The sequence below is a fragment of the Apostichopus japonicus genome, chromosome 19 (genome assembly GCF_037975245.1).
Source record: "Apostichopus japonicus isolate 1M-3 chromosome 19, ASM3797524v1, whole genome shotgun sequence".
Lineage (NCBI taxonomy): Eukaryota > Metazoa > Echinodermata > Holothuroidea > Aspidochirotida > Stichopodidae > Apostichopus > Apostichopus japonicus.
In genome coordinates, this window is record NC_092579.1 from 4,081,489 (window position 1) to 4,094,617 (window position 13,129).

Here is a 13,129-nt window from a genome sequence, read left to right on the forward strand (position 1 = left end):
TCATGATTTCTTCATTTGTATATTTTCATATCATTGTAGAGTTTTGTAATAAAAAGTCAGCCATTGTTTCAACGCAAGAAAACTCTTGCATCCTCATTGATAACTTATGAGTTCGAAGCGTAGAACCCCAAACCCGGTAATTTCCCCCGCCATCCGCTTCATTAGTATAGATCTAAAAGACAGTACATCAGTGTGGCAACATGCAATTGCAAGATATATCGCACTACCTTGCAAACAACGTGACAACCAAATTACATTTTCCCTTTTTTTCTCTTCATCCAAAATGGTTGGCTTTTATATATCACCCTTCCTCATACGTACAGGCTCTTCCTTTACAACATATCTAAGCCATAGCCACATGTGAATAGCTTCACCAATCATGAAAAGTGTACTCAAGAAAAACCATCAATTGTGCAAAGGAAGTGAAAATTGACTTTTCTGTTCGTGAACTTCAAAATGACCATTAGATGTCATTAATGTGTTTACAAAGTTTCCAGATTTTGACTCTGTTGACCCCAAATGACCATTGAACTTCACAGAAAACACTAGGGTTCTTATACTATACACTAGGGTTCTTATGAGTTACGGTGTTGACACGCACACACATGTTTGTATTACATTCAGACCGAGGACCCCATTGTATTTTCCATTGTTCAAATCCAGGTACCCTAACCTTAACAATACCCCATACAATAGAATTCTTCCGAGGACTTGGTGATTCTTTAGAAATCACAACCGAGGACCTGGAATTCTTTTGTTCAAGTCCTCGGTCAGAATACAAAACAAACGCACCCACACACACACATCATCACCATTGCAGAGCTTTCTTCAGCCTCCAGCAAGGAATTAAAAAGTTGCACTTAATCAAAACCATGAGTCGCACGTGCAAAGGAAGTGGAAATTGACTTTATGGTTCATGAATTTCAAATTGGGACCATTAGATATCAGGCATATAAATTTTCCTGGGTATAAATTATGTATTCCATCACGTTAAGAAGCCTGCACATATGGGCACAACATAGCAAACACAATTATTGTCAATGCATTGCTATGAATAATTCAGTCTAGCACAATCTATTTCTTTATGTTTTAATGGTAATTTAAGGAAATGAATTAAACAAAAGAAATATATTTCTCATTTAAAAGACTTCATTTGAATATCGAATTGAAGAACCTTAAGAGTTTTATCCCTGTATAGTATTTGGTCAAGTCCCACACTACAAGTTCAGATAAATTTCTAAATGTGGCTATATATTCACAGACAAAACTCTATATTAAGTATTGTACCTCTCGTCTCTGTATGTGACCTACATAATTTAAACGAAAAGACTACAGAGAAAGTCATACTTTTAGATGTTAATAAAATAAATTAAAATCCCCTTATAACAATGGTGGTAAATTGCAATGGCTTATAGATGAAAGTCATATTTTGTTTTCATGACCATGGATGATTTACTAAAAAATAAAAAAATTCTGCCATTGATACTAATGACTGGTTGTTTCATTGCTGAAAAGTCATCGGTATTGGCACTAAATATGCTAGATATGCTAGAAAATCTAATAATGGTCACTCATTCTCCAACATGATCATCAAGATTAGTACTACTACCCTCAAAAGTATTTTTATTTTGCTCACAGAAACACTTAATTCTCTAATTTTAGCACTCCTCAATCTGTGGAAGTAACTTGGCAATGTAATACCAACAGCAAAGATGGTTTGAAAACTTCTAGTAAATTTTTTTTAAATACTAACATTTACAGGTCAATTCTGATGATCTTTACAATAATAATTCATAAATAAAGAAATCTAAGATTTCAAAATAACAAGTAGACATAGAGACACTGGTTCGACACCACTTATCTTGATAGCTTGTTACGTTGCTAAGGTATCAGATTTTGAAATTTATTCATATTACCTGCGAAGACGATGTGTGGGTTTTCGGTTTTATTTCCATATTTTAGTCTCTTTAAAGTAGTTTTAGGGAAATATGTCACTAGACAAATAAAGAGCAAAGTATAAATGTTATTAATCTTCTGTATTTTTGATCAGAAAGGATCATATATCTCAATGACCGATGGGAACAAGATAAATTCCAGTCTCTACACTTTGATGAGATGAACCGTGGACACCATCGCCAGCTGGGCTGCAAGTGGAAGTTTATGTAAAACACTCTAACTGTTTATTGAAAAGAGAGACGAGTCAGTCAGTGCTCCGTTAAGGTCTCATTTTTAGACAGACGATACTGCAACATTTGCTTGCTATTGACTCTAAAAGCAGCAATTTACATCCATTTTAGTAAATCATCCACAAGATTGGATACAGATGAAAGTTGTATAGACAACACAGATCATTAGCTCGATTGTTTGTTCATCGTGTTTGCCACTGAACGCATCGTGCTGGTATCATGAGGCGTTCAAATTTTAATACATTGACAACAATAGAATTAGCAAACATTTGTCTCGTTGATTGTTTTAATTAATAGGTGAACTGATGTTATTATTTGACGAATGCAACCTTATATAAACACCTTTGTCATGTCCTTTTGGGAAAAAATGAAAAACAAAAAAATTATTAAGAAGTTAAATAAAATTTAACAATTACAGCCATTTTATCAATGTGTTCAATATTCACACATTGTCAGGGCTCCAAACAACTTGGGGCTGAGAAAAATTGTCCTTCCACTCATAAATAAGGCTCAGTTCTAACCTTTCAGAGGATGCTGTAATATCAGTCAGGACTATCTAGTTCTATGAAACTTGACAAGCTGATGGTATAAGTTTAATTAAGTAGCAAGGCAGTATCACAGGTTGACCATTAGTTGTATACGAGTTTGTTCAACTTACTGAAGAATAGATCATTTGAAACATACGTCCAAAATTTCAAGACAAACTATTAACTATTTCAAGCACATCAAGTAGTGTGTCCCAACACACGGTTTTGTTCGGCAAAATTATACATGTGAAATATTGAACTACATCAATCACTCAGCAGGTACAAGGTATACAAGTTCCCACACCCAGCAGGTTCACAAGCCGGTACATGTCTTCACGCAATCTTTTACTTTGGTCTACTGCAGATCTGCCAACAGTAAGCATAGTGAGCACCATTATGACAGCGCCCTCTATCATGCAGGAGAACCCATTATCATCAGTGCAGTCGTTTTAACATTACAAAAACTTTTCATGTACCTGATCAATGGTCTGCTAGCTTTCATCACCCCCCCCCACCCCCTCCCCACCCGTGTGGGTTTCTATTCAGTTAGTCGAATCATATCAAAGTGACTAATAGAGGAGTGCTTACGAGGACAGGTGGAAGCAATGCCATCAAATGGATCTTCACAACAGTTTGCAATATTTAGTTCCAAAGCTATACATACCGCAGTACGATTAAAGCACATGCCATTCGCTGTGTAATTATAAGGTTTCTACTGTAGGTTCACAGGTTTTTTTGTGGAATCACTTTATAGGGGACGGCATTTTCTAATCTATCATTTATAATATTACTTTAGATCAGGGACAAAGTTGCAATTTCAGTATGGTTTTTTTTGCTGCTTCTTTTTGTAATACAAAACATAACGAGAGTCGGTTGCAATCTATAGGCCCCAGTGGGCCCTACATAGCATTATTTAAAGAAAGATAGCTCATGGCATATATTTGTACAAGGGATCGAGGGGTTGATTGTCAGGCATATTATGTGGGCCATATTTGACCACTGGTCTGCTGATCTTCAAAAATTGCATACCAATGAGATTACCATTATTCTGTGTCTAGTAACTTAACTCTATAAATCAAAGATGTGCTAATTACTCTACCAGATTTGTACATTTACGAATCCAGTTTTTCTTTATTTGGCCAACGCTACATTTTTGTTTTAACTGCAAAGCCTGTTTTCACATGGTCCTCACTTGTACCAGAATCTAAGCCACAGAGACTTATCGTAAACATCTAAGCCAATATGCTTTGATTTTAGTTGCTTATACTATTTACACCAAACTGAAACTGAGAAAAATTCATCTGGTCAAAAATTAACACCTTTGTACTTAAATGCAACTTTTTGCATTTAGGTCAGCCATTTTATCTACTAGGTGGTTTGCAGACTAAGTTTGCACTTATAAATTTACTATTACCAAACCTAGACATTCTAGATTATGTCACCAAATGAAGGCTATTAATTAACAAACTACCCTCAAAATCTCAGAGCTGCCAACTTGTCTAAATTCATTAAAACAACAAAGGGATATTTACAATTTTCCTTAAAATTCAAACATTGAGAGATTATAGCCTGGAAAATCTTGGAAAATTTCCAACTAAGGGAAGATAGCAATAAAAACAGCAACATTAAAAGGTTTTGCTACCATTTGTGAGCTGTAGGGCACAATGACTTCAACATTTATCCATTATATATCAAGAAATGGATATTTTCCCTTGTTCCTAATCCAGATAAAAAGTTCTCAAAAGCCATGAGATTAATTAGCATAAAATGGGAAGAATTGGGCAATATCCATTAAAATAAGATGAGGATATAAATAGCAACAAAGGAAGTAATTTTTTTTATTTTCACTGCAATACAAGGCTATGTAATTGTTGTACTGTACAACAAAAAAGGACAAGCAATTTAATGGATTATTCAACAAAAAGGTTTTTCTCAATGTTCATCCAGCTAAAAACATATCAAAAGTCAGGAAATTAGGAAGCAAATAGGGAGATTTGGGCAATTTCCAATTTAAATAAAAGATTGTGATAAACAAAGCAATATAGAAGATATAAACTTTCCTTGTTTTCCTTGCAATAAGATAGACTATGTAAAATAATAATAATAATGTTAGTGTTGTAGCCAATAGAACATAATGACATCAGCATTTTATACAATTACATACTTAATCAAACCTACAGTATGAAATATTTCCGGAAAAGGAATGAGGGCAGTATTGTAGAACTCAGCATGCATAGATTCCGGATGTTTGACCTGACTAATTCACTTTGGCTTCAGCTTTGTGTACAAGGGGTTCTTTAAGCTATATCAAAGGTGTCCATAATCAAGAAAAGCATAGCTAAAATTAGCTTCATTTTTTAATATTCTTCCATTCATTAGCAAATACATGTAACTTAAAAAGACAGCCTGATATATTAAAGGCGATATCGCTCGTAGACTTTTTTTTGAGGGCGCTGGCATTATCGAGGTTTCAGCGAGGTTTAATGGGACCCCTAAAACTCACGTGACCTCGGTGGCAAATTAAGATCAGTGAATAGCACAGGCAAGCGTATGCGTTAACAAGTCCGTACCCATGCACACATAATGTTATAGCACAGCATTTCAGATTATTGTACTGTTTACCGCAAAGGATTTTCGTACGCGATAGTTTGTTGTTTGTGTGCCTTTTGAGTAAAGAATACTGTACGATTTTCGTACAAATACATTCGATTAGACTAGAGTATAGTGACAATCATGGAAAAGGGATCAGGGCAAGGAGAATCGGGCGAAAGAAAACGACCTTATCCTGGAACGAGCGTATAGGTTCAAGTGGAGGAAAGCCATTGTTGCATGAACCTGACAAAAACAGCAGTGCAAACGAACAACAGCGACGAAGAGATGCCACGAAGATCTATCTTCTACGTTCCTACGTAAACTGGCAAATGGAGAAAGAACTCTACAAACATGTCCACGATTTGACTTCTGTTAGCAACGCAGATTTCGCAGAACATTTGCTTCAGGATCACACAAAAAGGTAATGATTTGCTAAGCTAGGCTAAAACTGTATAGGGTAATACTAGTACATAGTAGTACTACAGGGTATTGTCCTAGGTAACTGTCAGTATTGCGAAGTACAGAAAACTGCAAAGTTCGGACACCCCTAAGAAATACACGATTTCACCATGATAACCTACAAGCGAAAGCCAATATCACTAAAAACTAGGAAGCTACAGTTATTTCCTCTCCAAAATGACCCGTGCGCAAGTATGTACGTACATATCTGTCAATAAAATGAAGATAGTTTTTGGGGTATTTTAAGGCTTAGGTGTTCGAACTTCGCAGTGTCTATGCTATTGTATTTGTAACATACATGATTTGATGAGCCTAGGCTTTGTAACTAGGCCTATCATTCATTATTTTTCCAATGGACCTAGCGTATGCTAACCTTATCATACTTATCCTAGCACAAAATAGCAGTAAGTTGTATTACTGAGTCATCATCATCACTGTTTGTGAATGCTTGTCATGAGGATACTGTATAGGCCTAGGCCGTTTCTTACGACTAGTCGTAACAATTATAAACTATTCTTACGACAAAGGCAAATTCAAGTGCAGTAAATAAAGCAACTGCGCATGTAGTAGAGGTAACCCTAAACATAACCCTAACCCTAACCGGAAGTTATTGTTACTCATCGTCATAAAATTAGTACTCCTAATCATAAAAATAGCAACTGCCCATGCGTAGTCGAAAATTATTCTTACGACTAGTTGTAAGAATAGCCACTTTGTACTGTATACAGTTAAAAATTAAAATATCCTTCCTAAAGAAGACTGACAGGGACTGGGGGTCTTTAGTTTCACTCCTCATATTTATGCCATGGAAAGCTGGGCCTTCTTATCACCAAAAAGTAAACTGTTTTTGCCTCAACAAATTGATGGAAATATATTTTCTAACCACTAGGCCTAGGTGATCTGTTCATCCCCACCCCCTCCAGGTTCTAAATTGTTATCAGCTGTCCTTGTTTGAAGAATAATTCTTGTGAATGAGCATTTGAAAGAAAAGCCTCACCTATGCCCAGTCATAATTAACTGGGCATATAACATAGGACTAAGGCCTATAGTATTAGTAATAAGTATCAGAATTTAGTGTTCATAGTAACTGTATTCCCTAATTTTGTAATATACACCAGTGAGGAAGGCCTACTGTGCTGTACAAGTACAACCACATGGACCTGCAATTTTTCCTATAAAAATAATGCATCTACATAAATAATTTAGAATCACTCCTAACTGATTCACATGTTTTCACACTGCTGCGTATGCAACTAGACCTTAGGTTTTTCTAATGTCAGCCACAGCCAGCATATATGCAATCAAGTTTTAATGGTTCATTTGGGCAACAGGGTGTTATACTGTTATCTACTGACTGTCTGTCCAATATTCCAGCAATCATGTGTACATGTCTGTGTTTGGGATTTTTGAAGGAACCCAACTGCTATGCAAGATATTAGGTAAATTAGCCTCACAAATTGAGGGACCATAGTACATATAGCTATACCTATATAAACCTTTATATAGCCATGCCTGGGGGTAAGAAAGTACCAGTTTTTTTTTTGCGTGTAGGCCTGATGCTCATACTTTATAATGCTGTGCTAAGTTATCATATTTTTTATATATAGTCAGTATATACTATGCTTGTTTTTGTTCAGCTTCTTGTGAATGATCTGATGTTTAGTGTTCAAAAATTATAATATCTATTAAATTTAGTGGCCGAAACTATCTCTTGTGGAGAGTAATCTAGCGTTAAATTAATGGTAGTCTGAAATCAAGCTATTCATGTAAACAGGAATTTTTCACAATGGTGGGCTTATGTCATGGTGTAAGCTACAGTAGCATCTCAATTCTCACTCATGAAACCAACTGATCACATAAACAGGAAGTTTACACAGTAGGTAAATAATGAGTGTACATCAAACTCTCATCAAAAGACTGGACATCTTTTAGCGATATGAAACCAATCAGTTCACTAAGACAGGAAGTTTACATAGTAAATTTTACATTGACATGTGAGCTCAAGTTGTTGGGCAAGCAGTTGGGCAACACAAAATTATCCTTACAATTCTTGAAAGGTACCGCGGTTTATGGATATGTTGAAGAAGAGTATGAAAGAATATCTCATCCTTATCTGGGTTTAAATCAATGTGGGTTAACAATATGTTATTATTGAAATATGCCTGAGTGTTTGTTTGTTACTTTTCTCTTTCATATTTTTTCTTGGGTAGGTATGATAAAAACATGTATGTTTGTAATGATTTGGTCATTACCAGATTCATTATGCATACAATTAAGTTTGGGGTGTACAGTAAAATTACTATTTCAGTTATATGATTTACGGACAATTTTTTTGGTTTCATTGTATAGGTTTCAAATGCATCTTTTCCGGAAAGATGCTGAAAGTCAAACAGAGGCATTCTCAGCAGCTGTCACCACAGAAAGATCAGTTGACACTCAGAAAGGAGAAGGTAAATTTATATGTTTATCCTTGCATGAATTACAGACTGGAAGAGCAGTGCTAATCTTATCTGATCTGATGTGATCAGAAAAATAATACAATTTCATTCTCATTTAATTCCAAAAGAAAAGAAAAAAATGGTAGCATATTGCTGATCCACTAAAAAGCATACATGTGTATGAAAATTTATAAAAGTAAGTGGGCCTGATATTATCAGGATCTTCTTTAGAGGCAAACTGACTAGTAACAGTAAATTCAAGAGACACAATAGAGCCTGGAACAGAGAGGACATGGTGAACACAAAGAAAGAAGTTAATGGTGTATTGAACAAAAGGAGTCAGTGAAAGCAGAGGTATTTAGATAAACTGTGGAGTACAAAGCGAGGATTAAGTAAGGAGAGAGGGCGAATAAACTATAGCAGAATACAGAGATGGAGCAGGATAAAGTTAGTCATGTCCTTCCTGTATATTGAGCCTATTCAGTTGAATGGTGCTAGGGCATTCTGTCCGCTCTCTCTATCTCTGCTGTGGTGTACTATGTCTGAGATGGTTAGTCTACGAATTCAGTTACCTGTTGGGACATGTCTTTAATGGTATGATTGGGCAGCTGAAAGTGTTCCCCTACTGGAGTCTCCATTTTCATGGTATTGACTTGTGACTAGAACTGCTTCTTGAGGGTGGTCTTGGTTTCACCAACATACTTGTAACTTCAATGTCCTCTAACTCAATGACACCATTTAAATTGAAATATCAGTTTCCAGTGCTGCATAAGTGTGATAAGTTCTAAACAAAAGGTATATTTTTAGTCACAGCCATAGAAGCTATAGCAGGATACTTGCAATCTAGTAACTCTTGTTTTATGTAATCTCTACAGATACTCCTGATCCAGTTACTTCAACACCTCTCAAGAAGCCATCTGCCAATGTTCTGTCCAATGTCACCAGTAGGATTAGATATGGAGCAGCATGGGAGAAAAACCTCAGACTATACGAATACACATTGCCACATTTACATGATCCTGAACAAAAGAGATCATACATATGGCAGGGGCAAGCACTTTTCCCAGACTTTTGTTGACAGGTTGTGCGACATTCACAAACGTTGGATTAGCAGCTAATGATACATCTGCATCACCAGATTGAGATAAATTGCTTTCGTCCATTTTGTTCGATAGTAGCTATGACTGTGAATCAGGAGCTTGGCCACCCTCTAAGTCAAGGTGGGCAAGGTTGGGGAAATTCAATCAAGGAGTAACAATCAGAGAATGGCCAGCTTTATATTATTGTATATTGGCCTACACGCAGAGCGTGTATAAATATCTGTATCGGTTTATTTATACTGGTGTTCATTTCCGTTGCCAGGAGGGGATATGATTTGAACGTGGGGGAGGGTGTGGGGGGGTGGGGAGGGGGTCCCATTTGAAGTGTCCAAACGATGCTTATCTTTACATCTATCTTCTTGAATCACATGTACCCCTATCGACACGATCAATCAGTCCTGTCTCTCACCTCCTCTCATGCACTGGTGTATTTATTTCCTGGCAAGATAACAGTTAGGCATAGTAAGGGTCAGAGGTCATCACAACTTAAAGAGTTGTGCGAGTCCCTGTGGTCTCTTACATCCTGGTAGCAGTAGAGAGAAGAAGCCTAATAGATCAGAAACCATAATCATCTTCTGTTGTGTCTTATTTTCCAGCATCCTTGAAACATTATATCCTTCCCCTTTGATTTGTTGATGTCATAAAGCTGTATTTATGTTGTGCATTATTTAATTCCAGTATTTAGATTGTATATTCTTCTTGTGTATTTGAAAGTATCCCAGTGATCTCCATTTTTCTGCTCTTGGTTTTTTTCTCTCTGTACTTTCATATCATATCTATCTCTACCCCTAGCCTCCATCTCCACATTTTCTTTACTTTCTTCCTCCATCCCTTCATCTGTCTTTCACGCTTTCTTTCTTGACCTCTTTCCTCCCCTCTGTTTACCCTGTATGTTTTAGTTTGCCGACTCCCCCCCCCCCCCGCATATCACCCCCAAAAAAGTTCACAAGGTTGACAAGTCTCCCCGTGCTAGTCCCAAGCTATACACCCTTGTTGTGGTGACCGTTCAATATACTTGCGGATCAAATGGAAAGCCCCACCCCCCCCCACCCCTTACTTCCCAGTGTCATGAATCGGCAAATGGAAGATTATTCGGAGTTGTTCGTGATGGTTCAATGATCTTATAGTCAGGCATAGGCCTATATGGTTCTCTTTGTCCTTCATTGCCGTCGAAGTTTGAAATGAATTAATCGTGCTAGGAACTTCCGGGCAATGTTTAATTTTCTGTGGCAAGAAAAAAAGCTTCCCCCCAGTCTCTCCTGGTTGACTATATAGAGCCCGTACGCCTATATGGTCACACAATAGTATAGATAAGTATGATCCATGCAGACATCTAGTATATATTTTTTTAAATTCAATCCAATTTCAGTTAAAGTTTCGAGTTGTAATTCGAGTCAGTCGTGATGAGGTGCCCCATGGTGGAGCTGGGTAACCCACCCCAACCCCGTTGCCGACTTTTTGGCATTTCGTTGGGAGCCGTTCGGAACAAGAAACAGAATAGTCAATTCTGGGAGTACAGTACGCTGGAAAGCAATACACTGACGTGATTTAGAAAAAAAGTTTTTTGCTTTGACGGCCGATGCTCAGCGAGACACTTTTCAATGGAAATAACTATTAGTTTATTGTTCATGTACTTATTCCCCTTTTGCCAATCCTTTCTAAAGAGGGTGGAGCCGCCCCTTATGGCAACGTATTTTCCTTTCCTTTTCCGTTCAAGTTTCGTTATTTTTTAATTCGGGTCAAAGGGGTGCAAGGACAGGGTTTACGTGCACCGGTTAGGAGGACGGGGTGCAGCTAGGGCAAGTGCTCTGTGATCGCCTAAAGGGCCCGTTGCCAGGAGTCCAAAAATAATTAAATATACATATTTATCTGTATATGGTATATGACATAAAATGCTTTGTCTTTCCCTCCTGATATATAACTAAAATTTATATATAAAATACAATGTAAGCTGTGACTCAGTCTATGTATAATTAATACCTAAATTGGCTGAAATACCAATTGTTCACACATGACGGACTTGACTTTACGTTTGATACCCAATAGTTTGTAATCACTTCAGTCAATTTTTTCACTCATTCACGTTTGTCTTTTTGTGACACCAGTCAGCGTGAATCAGACATAAAGTTCATAACTATTAGTTTCTTGAGCTGTTTCTTGACTTCGACTGCTCACCATGTAGGCCTAAAAGAGTAAAAGCAGGGAACTGCTAGAGTAGCTGCTCCCTGGTCGAACTATTACGCCTGATGCAAAGCTCGACCGTAACCTATACTGTACAGCCCATTAGTTGTGAAAAGTTCTGAACGTAAAACAAAGCACTGAGTTTTGTATCACACAACACACGAAAACGCGGCGTAATACCGCATACTACTGACCAGGGAGTTGTTCCATAACAACTCCCTGTACTGCCACAGACAAGAAACTATGCAGGAATTTCGCCAAGGCCACCGTTCAAATAACCGAACCCGTTTATTGCTTACTAGCCGTAAATACGGGATTGCTGAGAAATTACGAGACAACAGCGACGATCCGATAGAGGGTAGTATTGATATTATTTTTGAATCGGGTGGTGTGAAGGACAGAATTTACGAGGAAATTACGAGCGATCCCACCTTTAACTTAGCGGTCAAAGTATAGATAGAACTTAATTGATAAGGTCTCAAAAGCTAGATAAACAGTTGCTCTCTCCACCTATCTCTTTCTTCCTTCCTCTCTCTTTCTATCTGTCTATCAGAGCAATGACTGTACAAAACCATGACAGAAACTTTTTCGGATATACCTTTCTGGCAATTAAGACAGAAAATGTCTGGCAAGTTGCCATAAAATAGAATTTGTATCTTGTCTGAACCATATGAATCACTGGTAATATTAAAAGCAAAGCTCAGCTAATTAAAGTTTTGTTGGTCGGATCTTAAAATTTTGATCGGGTTATGTACATCTAAAGAAAGAAGAAGTCTGTTCTGTGTCGTTTATAGTATGTTTACTACATAGATCATATTGCACGTAGCTCACTGTACATGTATGCCTGGGAATAATCCCTTGCGGCATCACATATATGAATTCAACCTTCTGTAAATTATACGCTGTGGTGTGCAACACATCCTTCACGTATCACTCGTGCATTTGGGAGTTGTGAGTATGGCTTATGTCAGGGGGTGCAAGCAAGTATATACATATATAAAACAGTTTAATACCCCTCTGAGGCTATGGCTGGTTTACTTTTAATAATCTGTGGTAATATGACACTAATATATGTATTGCCCTTTACAATCTGTAAGCTCGGTTTTTGTTCTGGCTTACAGCACTATAGTGACAGTATTAATAAATATATAACAACACTGTTGATGAAACCATGGTGTGGAACATAGACATAAATATTTTATTTCCAAGTATTAAAAATCCTGAAGGCATTCTACTTCTTTGTTTTTATTTATCAAAACCACAACTGTGACTTACTGTTGGTTTTCTTGCTATGTGACAAACTATACAACTGGTATCTTACAAATATGCAAATTAAGCTGAGGCTCACAGCACATGTCTACACGCCATGTCACCTTTCGCTAAGCACTAATGTACATTAATGTACAGAGTGGAAACAATGACAACGTACTGTAACGTTACACAAAACAAGAAATGAAGAACACCTCTCAAGGTGTGAGTAATTAACTCTGCCAACATGTCAGTTATTTGTAGAGTGAGCTATAGCTCACAGATCCCAGTGGAATTATTCAGTGATCCCTGCAGGCATTTCAACAATTAATGAAAAATTTATACCATGTGCCACCATAGCAATATCACTTTAACAGCTGGAGTTATTATCTCCTGGG

The 13,129-nt window shown here is 37.1% G+C and overlaps 2 protein-coding genes across 3 annotated transcripts in view; one reads left to right on the forward strand and one right to left on the reverse strand.

The window, feature by feature from the left end:
* LOC139959958 (regulator of G-protein signaling 11-like) overlaps positions 1–13,129 on the reverse strand; it is an 85,431-nt gene that overhangs the window by 29,543 nt on the left and 42,759 nt on the right. The window lies entirely within an intron of this gene.
* LOC139959960 (uncharacterized) lies at positions 5,284–9,509 on the forward strand. Its single transcript, XM_071957913.1, has 3 exons — positions 5,284–5,726; positions 8,114–8,214; positions 9,078–9,509. Exons 1-3 carry the CDS (start codon positions 5,635–5,637, stop codon positions 9,278–9,280), a joined length of 396 nt encoding a protein of 131 aa, XP_071814014.1. The 5' UTR covers positions 5,284–5,634; the 3' UTR covers positions 9,281–9,509.

Excerpts from the sequence above, each read along its gene's own strand:
- LOC139959960 (XM_071957913.1), top strand. The coding sequence starts at position 5,635 with ATGGAGAAAGAACTCTACAAACATGTCCACGATTTGACTTCTGTTAGC. Across the intron at positions 5,727-8,113 it reads CTTCAGGATCACACAAAAAG|GTTTCAAATGCATCTTTTCC; the intron begins GTAATGATTTGC and ends TTCATTGTATAG. Across the intron at positions 8,215-9,077 it reads TGACACTCAGAAAGGAGAAG|ATACTCCTGATCCAGTTACT; the intron begins GTAAATTTATAT and ends TAATCTCTACAG.